The sequence below is a fragment of the Impatiens glandulifera genome, chromosome 1 (assembly GCF_907164915.1).
Source record: "Impatiens glandulifera chromosome 1, dImpGla2.1, whole genome shotgun sequence".
Classification (NCBI taxonomy): Eukaryota; Viridiplantae; Streptophyta; class Magnoliopsida; order Ericales; family Balsaminaceae; genus Impatiens; species Impatiens glandulifera.
In genome coordinates, this window is record NC_061862.1 from 9,865,651 (window position 1) to 9,878,381 (window position 12,731).

At 25.2% G+C, this 12,731-nt stretch overlaps 1 protein-coding gene across 1 annotated transcript; it reads right to left on the reverse strand.

Annotated features, from left to right (window-relative positions):
* Nucleotides 1–9,601: 9,601 nt before the first annotated feature.
* On the reverse strand, nucleotides 9,602–11,087 carry LOC124921264 (peroxidase P7-like). Its single transcript, XM_047461893.1, has 3 exons — nucleotides 10,847–11,087; nucleotides 10,549–10,740; nucleotides 9,602–10,175 (listed from the first exon to the last, which is right to left on the reverse strand). The coding sequence occupies exons 1-3, from the start codon at nucleotides 11,063–11,065 to the stop codon at nucleotides 9,618–9,620; spliced, it is 969 nt and encodes a 322-aa protein (XP_047317849.1). The 5' UTR covers nucleotides 11,066–11,087; the 3' UTR covers nucleotides 9,602–9,617.
* Nucleotides 11,088–12,731: the final 1,644 nt, after the last annotated feature.

The window sequence follows — 12,731 nt, forward strand, 5'->3', positions numbered from 1 at the left end:
AATTTGATTTTATAATTCTCAATTTCATTCATTTTAGTTCTGAATTGTAATTCTAATATTTATTTTTTTAATATTGTTATAAGCAAAATATTTTATTATTATATATTGAAGAATTCGATGAATGATGTGAGAGATGCAGTTATCCATGTGATTACACATTTCAAATTTAAATTTATTGAGAGCTCTAATTGATAATGCATCTTAAAAATAGATGGTTAACTTATTATCTTAATTATGTTGATGTACTAATGTAAAATTAATGAAATAATGGTAGAGAAATAAAATGGGTAAACTTTTGAAATCTCATAAATAATGTCTTGTTTGTACTAATTTAGTAAGTTAGGTCAAATCTCTTAGTTGCTTGTTATTTTGTATCCTCATGTACTGTGAGATTAAAGTACATTATATTTAGCTTGTTTTGAGTCCGCTTAACAGCGGTATAAAATGTATTTACTTTATAATAATTAATAGTAAAGATATTAAAATATTTATTAGATAATGAACTCATATCAAACAATGACTTAGGGCTTTTTTGATCTTTGGTTTTTGGAATAAAACCCAAATTTTATCCCAAAACTTAATTATTTTATTAATTAATATATTCAAATTACCCTTATAACTTAAATATTTTATTTTATATTAATAAAAAATAATATATATATATATCTTATATTTATTTTATTACATTATAAATTTTATTTTCATATAAATTAAATTAATAGATTATTTCATTTAAAAAATTATATTAAATATAAATAAGTTTAAAATATAAATAAAATTATAACCTATTATATTATCTAATAAGCTTAAATTAAATATTTATAATGAAATTTATTTAATTTTTTTTGATATATATAAACTAACTTTAAACAATTATTCTAAATAAATATTCTAATAAGCTTGTTTGAATTTTGGTTATTATTTCATGTAAAATTTTTATATTAATTATATTAAATAAAAATAAATACACAATATAAATAAAATTATAATATACTATATTATTTTATGTAATATTTAAATTATAATAGTAGTGATTTATAAAATTAGTATTTATTTAAATTTTTATTTATGTATTAATAAAAGTTAATATTAACTTATTTATAATTTTTTAATATTTATTTTATTATATTTTAAAATTATATTTAATATAAATTAAATTATTTCATTTAAAAAATATTATTATATATATATATATATATATATATATATATATATATATATATAAGGGAGGGGTATAATAGGAATAAAATTAAAAAAATCCAGTTTTTTACTAATTTCATCAAACAAGGATTATTTGAAAAAAAATCAAGAATTTATACAAATAACTCATTTATCAAACAAGCTCTTAATGTTATTTATGCAATATCATTAATAACTATGTGTTGCACCTCAATAATTGTGCAGGGATTACTCATTAGAATTTGCATTATACTTACTGTCCATCTTATAAATTTGATGATAAATCAGACTATTATTTGTAGAAAATTTTTAGTAATTTTTTATTCGAGATAGTGTGTTTTTTCTCTTTGATGTATATCATCTTGTATATGGTTAATTGTTCATTCACATTGTACATTCTAAACATGTTTGCAGTTTGATTATGTGTTTGCTAGTACCATTATTTTGATATATCAGTAATCTAGAAAACCATCTCGAACGTGATAAGTTAATTTGTCAAATATCATATCTCTTTTTGTATGTGTAGTTTATTTTAGAATTCAACTAAAATGAGCTCTTAAGTAATACTATCACCCCTGAAATTACTAATAAAGTTCGGCAAGACAAGTAATAATACATTTTGAATAAGAAGTGGTTTGTCCTTTTACAGTTATTTTATTGGTTTTAGTTCATATTTTGTGCTTAATATTATCACATCAACCCCTTCTAGTTGGAGAGGTTATTAACTACTTGAAATCTTAAATATTTATGAAAGCAAACTAATCTAGATAGATAAATATGTTAGGTTGGATCTCTCACACACATAACACATACATTTTCATTTGTTATTTTCTCATGATTTCATTTGTTAAGTTATCTTAATATGTTATATTCATCTTTTTACTTTATTTTTTATAACTAAAACTTATTTTGTTCTCTTTTTTGCTTTAGTAGAATTGGGAACTTTCAAAAGGAGCAGACAACTCAGTTTAGTTCGTTGAAATCGATCTCGGTATAGTTTGTTTTTTAATTTTATTTGTTAAAATATCCAATTATTTAAAATTAAGTAATTCCATATTTGATGCACTATCTTCTTGCTTAGTGTTAATTGTGGGATTTTTTTATTTTTAGACTCAACAGAAATATGTATATATTTGTTACTCATCATTAATTGTAAATTGATGGCTTTTTTTATAAATGAGATGATTCTTCACTATTTTCTTCCAATTATTTATTTTATTCGTTAAATTTAGTTTGTGGAAGAATAAAAAAAATTAAGGGTGTAACCCTGGAATTGAAATTGGAATTGGAATTGGAATTGGAGGGTCCAATTCCAATTCTTATGTTTGTTAGATACTTTAATATTAATATAGTGTAATTTGGAACCAATTCTTGTTCCACCCACCTTTCAAACAATTTTCCCAAACTACCATTTTCATTCACTTTCCCATACTACCCACATTTCTCTCTAAATCATTAATTATTCTTTTAATTACACATCTTCCACCCTAATCCAATAATTACTTTATTTTATAAATATAAATATATGGAGCAAATTACCTTTGGGGCCCTTTAATTACTCCGATCGCTCACTTTTGGCCCTCAAATTAATTTTTGAAACAAATCGGCCCTTCAACTTTTATAAAGGTCACCAATGACCTTTCCGTCAACTTTTTAGTTAAACATAACGGTTTAAATTTTAAAATATTATTTTATATATATTATCTTTAATATTATATTTTATATTTATATATATAATTATTAAATCGCTTATACATAATATTATATATATATATCTTTTAAGAGGAGGGAAAGAGGGAGGGAATTTGGTTTATATATAATATTATATATATATATATATATATATATATATATATAACTTTTATGAGAAGTGATAGAAGGAGGGAATTTGGTGAGGATTGACTTTGCATAACATTGGTTGGAAAAATGTAAAAGTGGGAGGAAAGAGAGAAAAGAGAGAAATTATTTGATTTTTTCAGTGAATAAGATTATGCCAAATCATTTCCTCACAAAATTTTTTTGACAAAATTCCCTTACCAAATTCCCTCACCTAATTATTTCTCATCTTTTATTATTAATTTTTATATTTATATAATTATTATATATATATATATTATTTACTTTTATATATATATTATTTACTTATATATATATATATATTATTTACTTTTATATATATATATATATATATATATATATATATATATATATATATAAACAAAGTTTAAAAATAAATTATATGTATTATTTCTAATCATTAATTATATATACATATAAATAAATTTATAGAATTTATATTTTACAAAATAACTTGAAGGTTAAAAGTAATTGTAACCTATTAACTACTCAATTACTGTTAGCACTTAAATTATTTTTTAAAATATATATTATATAAATATATATATATATATATATATATATATATATATATATATATATATATATATATATATATATATATATATATATATATCTTTTAAGAGGAGTGAAAGAGGGAGGAAATTTGGTTTATATATAATATTATATATATATATATATATCTTTTATGAGAAGTGATAGAGGGAAGGAATTTGGTGAGGAATGACTTGACATCACATTGGTTGGAAAATGTAAAAGTGGGAGGAAAGAGAGAAAAGTGAGAAATTATTTGATTTTTTCAGTGAATAAGAGGACAAAATTCCCTCACCAAATTTCCTCACCTAATCATTTCTCATATTTTATTATTAATTTTTATATTTATATAATTATTAAATCTCTTATATATATATATATTATTTACTTTTATATATATTATTTACTTATATATATATATTATTTACTTTTATATATATATATATATATATATATATATATATATAAATATATATATATATATAAACAAAGTTTAAAAATAAATTATATGTATTATCTCTAATCATTAATTATATATATATATATATATATATAAATAAATTTATAGAATTTATATTTTACAAAATAACTTGAAAGGTTAAAAGTAATTGTAACCTATTAACTATTCAATTACTTTTTAACACTTAAATTATTTTTTAAAATATATATTATATAAATATTATATATAAATTAGTTAAAGATAATATATATAAATTATATATGTATATTTGTTATATAAATTATTTTAAACTTTATTTTATATAGATATAGATAAAAATAAATAATATATACATATTATTTATATATTATATAAAAGATTTAATAATTATATAAAATTTAAAAATATATATAATATTATGTATAAACGATTTAATAATTATATAAATAATTATAAAATATAAGATTAAAGATAATATATAAAAAATAATATTTTAAAATTTAAACCATTATGTTTAACTAAAAAGTTGACGGAAAGGTCATTGGTGACCTTTATAAAAGTTGAAGGGCCGATTTGTTTCAAAAATTAATTTGAGGGCTAAAAGTGAGCGATCGAGATAGTTCGAGGGTCACCCAAGTAATTTGCCCAAATATATATAATTAAAATTAATATTATATATATAATAAATTATATTACATTAATATTAAAATAATATATATATATATATATATTATTTTTACTTAATTTTATAAATATAATATATAATTAAAAATAAATATTAAAAATTAAATAATTTAAAATAATATAAACTAAAATAAAATATATTACATACACATGTAATATTATATATTAAAAATATATTATATTATATAAATATTAAAATAACACATATATTACATAAATATTAAAATAATACATATATTTTATTTGTATTTAATTTTATAAATATAATATATATAATTAAAACTAAATATACTAAACTAAATAATTAAAATAAATATTATAAATTAAAATAAAATATATAACATAAACCGTAAAATAAAATAAAATAAATAAAACTTTAAAATAAATTACCTAAACTTTAAAATATTTATAAAAGTAATCAATTTATAAAATCTTAAAATAAAATAAATTATATAAACTTTAAAATATTTATAATATTTCACCCGTTTACATAAAATTAAAGTGTTATTTTAATATTTATGTAATATAGGTATTATTTTAATATTTATATAATATAATATATTTTATTTTAATATATAATATTAAAAGTTTAGGTAATTTATTTTATTTTAGTGTATAATATTTATTTAAATTATTTAATTTATAATATTTAATTTAATTATATATTACATTTATATATATGTGTTATTTTAATATTTATATAATATATTTTATTTAATATATAGAGGAGTGATAGAGTGAGGGAATTTGGTAAGGGAATGACGTGGCATCACGGTTGGAAAATGTAAAAGTGGGAGGAAAAAGAGAAAAGAGAGGAATTATTTTATTTTTTCATCGAATAAGATTATGCCACGTCATTTCCTCACCAAATTCCCTCACCTAATCATTTCTCTAATATATATTATTAATTTTAGTTATATATATTTATATTTATAAAATAAAGTAATTAATGAATTTAGCGTGGAATATAGGTAATTAAATAGATAATTAATGATTTAGAAGGAGAAATGTGGGTAGTTTTGAGAAAGTGAATAAAAAAGTAGGTAGTTTGGGAAAAATTGTTTGAAAGATGGGTAGAAAAAAATTGGTTAGTGTGATTTTATAGTTCTCGATTCTAATATTTTTAGGTCGGAATTTTAATTCCAAATTAACACGTTTTTCATGTTTTTGACATGTTTAACACGTTTTTCACACATTAAACGCGTTTAACACGTTTTTCACACATTTAACATATTTTTCATATTTTGGCACGTTTAACACGTTTTTCGCACGTTTAACACGTTTTTGACACATTTAACATGTCTAACACGTTTTGACACATTTAACACATTTTGACACGTTTAACACGTTCTTGACACATTTAACATGATTTTCACGTTTTAACATGTTTTTGACACGTTTAACATGTTTTTAGCACGTTTAACACGTTTTGACACATTTAACACATTTTTCACGTCCTTGACACGTTTAACACGTTTTTGACACATTTAACACATTTTTCACGTTCTTGAAACGTTTAACACGTCCTTAACACGTTTTTGACATGTTTAACATGATTTTCACGTTTTAACACGTTTAACACGTTTTTGACATGTTTAACACGTTTTTGGCACGTTTAACACGTTTTTGACACGTTTAACACATTTTGACACATTTAACACGTTTTTCACGTCCTTGACATGTTTAACACGCCCTTGACACGTGTAACACGTTTTTGACACGTTTAACGTGATTTTCACGTTTTTAACATGTTTTACACGTTTTTGACACGTTTAACACGTTTTTGGCACGTTTAACACGTTTTTGACATGTTTAACACGTTTTGACACATTTAACACGTTTTACATGTCATTGACACTTTTAACACGTTTTTGACATATTTAACACGTCATTGACACGTTTAACACGTCCTTAACACGTTTAACACGTTTTTGACATGTTTAACATGATTTTCATGTTTTTAACATGTTTAACACGTTTTTGACACGTTTAACACGTTTTTGACACGTTTGACACGTTTAACACGTTTTGACATATTTAACACGTTTTTCACGTCCTTGATACGTTTAATACGTTTTTGACACGTTTAACACGTTTTTCACGTCCTTGACACGTTTAACACATCCTTGACACGTTTAACATATCCTTGACACGTTTAACACGTTTTTGATACGTTTAATATAATTTTCACATTTTTAACACATTTAACACGTTTAACACGTTTTTTTACATTTTGGCACATTTTGTATGTTTTGACACGTTTAACAAGTTTTTCACATATTTAACACGTTTTGGACACGTTTAACACGTTTTCACGTTTTTGGCATATTTAACACGTTTTTTACGTTTTTGACATGTTTAACATGTTTTCACGTTTTTGACACATTTAACACATTTATTTATGTTTTTTACACGTTTACCACATTTTTAACATGTTTAACACATTTATCACGTTTTGGTATATTTAACAAGTTTTTCACATGTTTAGAACGTTTAACACGTTTTGACACGTTTCATGTTTTTAACACATTTAAAACGTTTTTAACACATTAAACATGTTTCACACGTTGTTGACACGTTTCACATGTTTTTTTACGTTTTTGAAACGTTTGACATGTTTTTAACACATTTAACACGTTTTTCACGTTTTGGCATGTTTAACAAGTTTTTCACTTATTTGGAACATTTAACACATTTTTGATACGTTTAACACGTTTTTACGTTTTTGACACGTTTAACACGTTTTAAACCATCAAAACGTGTGAAAAATATGTTAAACGTATTAAAAATGTCAAAAACGTGTTAAATGTGCCAAAAGTGTGAAAAACATGTGAAAAATGTGAAAAACGTGTGAAAACGTGAAAACGTGTAAATTTTTTGTTAAAACATGTGAAAAATGTGTTAAAACGTGAAAAACGTGTTAAACTTGTTAAGACGTGTAAAAAACGTGAAAAACTTGTTAAACGTGTGAAAAATGTGAAGAACGTGTTAAAACGTGAAAACCATGTGAAGAACGTGAAAAACGAATTAAAACATGTGAAAAACGTGAAAAACGTATTAAAACGTGTGAAAAACGTGAAAAATGTGTGAAAAACGTGAAAAACGTGCCAAAACGTGTTAAATGTGTAAAACGTGTGAAAAACGTGTTAGACATGCCAAAAATATGTTTAACGTGCCAAAAACGTGAAAAACATGTTTAACGTGTTAAATGTGAAAAACGTGTTAAACATGAAAAACGCGTGAAAACGTGTTAAATGTGCCAAAACGTGAAAAAACATGTTAACGTGTCAAAAATGTGTAAAACATGTTAGACATGCCAAAAACGTGTTAAACGTGTAAAAACGTGAAAAACATGTTAAACGTGTGAAAAACGCTTTAACATGTTAAAAACGTGTTAAACTTGTTAAAACGTGTGAAAAACATGTTAAACGTGTTAAATGTGTTAAAACTGTTAAAAACGTGTTAAGCATACAAAAAACGTGAAAAACATGTTAAACATGTGAAAATGTAATTTAAGTGTGAAAATGTGTTAAATATGTTAAAAACGTGTTTGAACGTGTCAAAAACGTGTAAAAATGTGTTAAACATGTCAAAAACGTATTAAACATGTCAAAAACGTATTAAACGTGCCATAAACGTGAAAACATATTTAAAAAATTAATATTTTGAACCGATATTTTATTTTACAAACATAAAAATTAGAATTAAATTACAGTTCTATCATTTCCCAAACATAGGAATTGGAATTGAATTACAATTCTATAATTTTCCAAACATAAGAATTGAATTATAATTCAATGTCAATTCTCATATAATTGGAATTAGAATTCCAATGCCAATTCCAATTCCAATTCCCCCTCATCAAAATCACCCTTGAGAAATGCATATACCTTTGGCTGGGATTATAAATTACTATTGCCACCTTTAGGGCGACAGTAATATATTCTCATATATATCATTAGCGACGGCACGTATTACGGCAGCCACCACGGAACTAACAGCGATGGTTAGCGACAGGTCCACTTCCCGTGGCTACTGCTCCAGAGCGGCGGTGAAACACATTAGTATTTACCGCTATTGTTCGGTTTTTATACTAATGAAATTTAAAATAATTTAACCGGATAGTAGTGTTTCTAGATTGGATCACCATTAAATAGGATCACTAATTTATCTAATTTATCTATTGTAGAAAAATATTATTAAAAAGTAAGATTATAATATCAAAAAAATTGACTCAAAATAAAATATTCATCCTATCAAAATACAAGAATTGTATGAATTATTTTTTTAACAGTTAGGTCCCTATTCTGAGTATCCGAACCTTTGACCGAAAATTTTGATTCATAATTTATCTGACCAGACATAATCAGGTACATTGTCATGTCTAAAAATAATTAACAAAATCCGGTCCTGTACATATTATGACACAGGAGATTTCTTATTCTTATTCTTTTTATATTGGCAACCATTATTTAATTTAAATCATTTAAACTTTTGTGATAACATGTTTTTAAATTATTTCAACTTTCACAATAATGTATTTAATGACATAATTTAAATTGCAATAACTTGTCTAATAAAATGATTTTATCGTTAGTTTCCAAAAAGTTAAAAGCTTATAAAGACATTCTTAATTATATATATATCTTAATTATCCAGGGTCGAAGAGTCACTTATTTTACCCAAAAAAGTAAAGTCTCCTATTTCAATTTAAACCAAATCGACACGAAAAATTAAATCTTTGAATATATATAATATTCATTCATTCTTACATTTTTGCAAACTTTTCAAAGTAAAGGAAATTAATTAAAAGAGGATACAGAATTAATTAGCTATAGCTAATTAATGTAATTGTAAATAAGCCAACCATTGAAGCCCTTATGCTTGAATTATTACTTAAACCATGCATGCAATCATTATTTAATTAATTAACCAACCTGCAATTCCTCCTAATCTCCCCATTAGTGCCTGTAAGAGGACTTAAATTCCCCATTCTCACCATGGCAGAGGCAAAGTCTTGGAAAAAGATCCTCTGATTCGTGCTGTAGAGCCGCACCAAGGCATCTTGGGAACCGTTATTGAACAGTTCTTGGTCCGAGTGGAGCAAGCCCCGTCGGTTAATCAAGTTCTGATAGTAATTGCTATCGAACCGATTAGGGGTCCGAATGTCGAGAGGGGCCAAGTTGGATCCGCCAGTGTTCGCGTCCTGTGGGCAAGTGGATCGACGTAGGGTGGCAAAACGCGGGTCGATGTTGGTGTCGTTGTAGATACGCGGCCTGAAAGTGAAGCATTGAGCCAGGCCGATTGAGTGGCTGCCCGAGAGGGCGGTCATGTCCCGGGCTGAAAGCCCCTTGTTTGAGAACGAGGAGATGAGGGCAGCCAAGTTTGCGAAGGGGGATGGTAAGTCCGAGTTGGCTGTACTCTGGCTAGCTGTTCTCGCGTCTCTCCGCCCCAGTGGCACACCCCATGACGGTCCTCCCAACTAATTAAGAATTATACAATATTTTAATTAATTTCTAAAGTAAACTAATTATTAAAACATTTTATTGTAATGACAACATGTCCGACCATTAGGTTAGATAGGGCATGTACTATGCTGAAGACCATACAAAAAATCTTTATTACCTTTTAAAAATAATAAAATTTATATTAATTATCTGATAACACAATAACACTAGTGTGAAAATATCTTAAAATCAAACAATGGATTCGATTCTCTTAAGTCAAGTCCACCTTAATTATATTTGTCCTTACTAGACAACTTCTATTCTTTTAAAAAATAATACATAGATATATAATATTTTAACATTAACTTAACTTAGTTCATTAATTAGTTGTTTAATATTAGTACTTACAAGTGTGGTTCCATCTCGTGCAGCTAGGGCAAGGATATCGGCGCAAGAAACAGTGGCGTTGCAAGCGGCTTCCACGCGAGTTTTAATGGTGTCGATGACCTCGAATCCCCTAGCCGAGTTCCGGTTGGCCAGAGCGTTCTTCTCCCCAGTGAACGTCGGAGTGTCATCTAGTAGTACCGATCCGTCGCATCCCTATTATAAATACATATGATTTAATTAGAAACATATAATTAAATAATTACCGAAATAGTGGTGGAGACTCATAACTTAGTGATAAAACATATTAAAATTTACATACGTTGACGAAGCAGTCGTGGAAGAAGAGGCGGAGGATGGAGGCGCCGAGACGGGGCTGTTGACGGACGGAATCTCTCATGACGTTGAAGACGATGGTCTGGAGATTGGGGCAAGAGACGCCATAGAAGTTGTTACGAAGCTGGGCGTTGGTGCCGGAGATAGAAAGAAGGGATATAGTTATTATTAATGTTAGTGAGAGGATGGATATAATTCTTGCCATTGATGATGATGATGATGATATTCAAGATAGAAATTGAAGGGAAATGGTTATTAATGTTATTGATGATGATATTGATCAAGATATGAGATCTCACGAGTTATAAGTGCTAATGAAAGCTTGGTTTGTGAGTTTGAGCCTTGCATGTACTTCCTATTTATAGAGACAAATGTTAGCTTGTTTTTATTTCATATATATTAACTATTTAAAAATATTTTTAAATAAATCGTTATATAATCAATCATTTTCTATAGCATAAAATAACAACTTTTTAATAAAACAAACAAAAAAACGAAAGAAAAAAATATTTAAATAATATTGTGATATGATTTTTTTTATCAGGGTGATTTAAGTAGAAAAAAAAATAAAACTGATTGAGAGAAAATAAAATAAAAATACATCAAACGAAAATAAGAATAAAAACATAAATAAGTTACAAATAAGTCAGGATCGATCTAACAGATTATTGAATTCTTATAATCTTGAAAACGATTAAATTTTCAACCGAATTCAACAGTTTTTTCGAACGAATATAAAAAAACGTCAAAATAATAACATTATAAATTATATATATCGAACAACTACGATCGTTAAATATTCAACGATTTTTTCCAATCAGATAATTCACCAAAAATTCATTGGAATAATTATTTAAACTATTTGCTCACATATCAACCGTCTGAATATAAATTTTACAATTTTACAGACAGATTGTACATAACTTTTTTTTCTTTTTATCTACTAAGTGATTATATTACCCCTGGTAAAATTAATAATAATATGATAAATTTGTAATAAACACTTTTTAAATTTAAAAATAAGAATTGACTTATGCCTTGGTCGGTTATAAATACCCTTGAATTGGTCAAGGGAAAGGGAAACTCAAATAAAATGACAAGTAGGACTTAATCTATATATATTAAGAGAATAGATGAATAGTCTTAATTGTAAGTATTTAAATATTATGAAAATTTGACGAATGTGTCCAAATAGTTGAAGAATATGAAACATTTAGCTGGCATTAATTAATTAAAAGATAAATATAATTAGTTTAATTAATAAATTAATGGATCAAAGAAATCAAAGAAAGCTGCTGCCTTAATAACGCGGTCGCCGGCGGAGGAATAAGGAGGAGGACCCACTTAATCATGAGTTGACATCCAATATAAATAATTATTAATTAATATATATATATATATATATATAATATTTTTTGTATTTATATAATTTTTCAACTTATTTTCGTTTGAAATTAAGAGGTAACGTTCCTGACTATAATAATCACCTTTAGATTTATCCGTTTTAATGTAACAGTCTCATTCGTCACTAGTTTGTTCTTAACGTGATAGACTAAAATATAATCCTGTCACCAATTATTATTTATCTAAACAAAATCATACATTTTATTTATGTCACAATCAATTAGATAAGAATTGGAAACAAAAATCAAATTAGTACAATTTATTAAAATTCTTGGCATAAAATGTTGTGAATTAATCAACAAAAACTGAAAATTAAACTATTTATAAACTTAAATAAATTATGAAAACTCGTTAACTCCATTGTAAAATGCAAGAATTCACGTCCCTCTCAAGATCATGGGTTTGAATCTTCACATGATCAGATAGAATTAAGATATTCTTTCCTTAAATTTAAAATTACTTTTATT

Excerpts from the sequence above, each read along its gene's own strand:
- LOC124921264 (XM_047461893.1), bottom strand. The coding sequence starts at position 11,065 with ATGGCAAGAATTATATCCATCCTCTCACTAACATTAATAATAACTATA. Across the intron at positions 10,741-10,846 it reads TCCACGACTGCTTCGTCAAC|GGATGCGACGGATCGGTACT; the intron begins GTATGTAAATTT and ends TATTTATAATAG. Across the intron at positions 10,176-10,548 it reads CACGAGATGGAACCACACTT|TTGGGAGGACCGTCATGGGG; the intron begins GTAAGTACTAAT and ends ATTCTTAATTAG.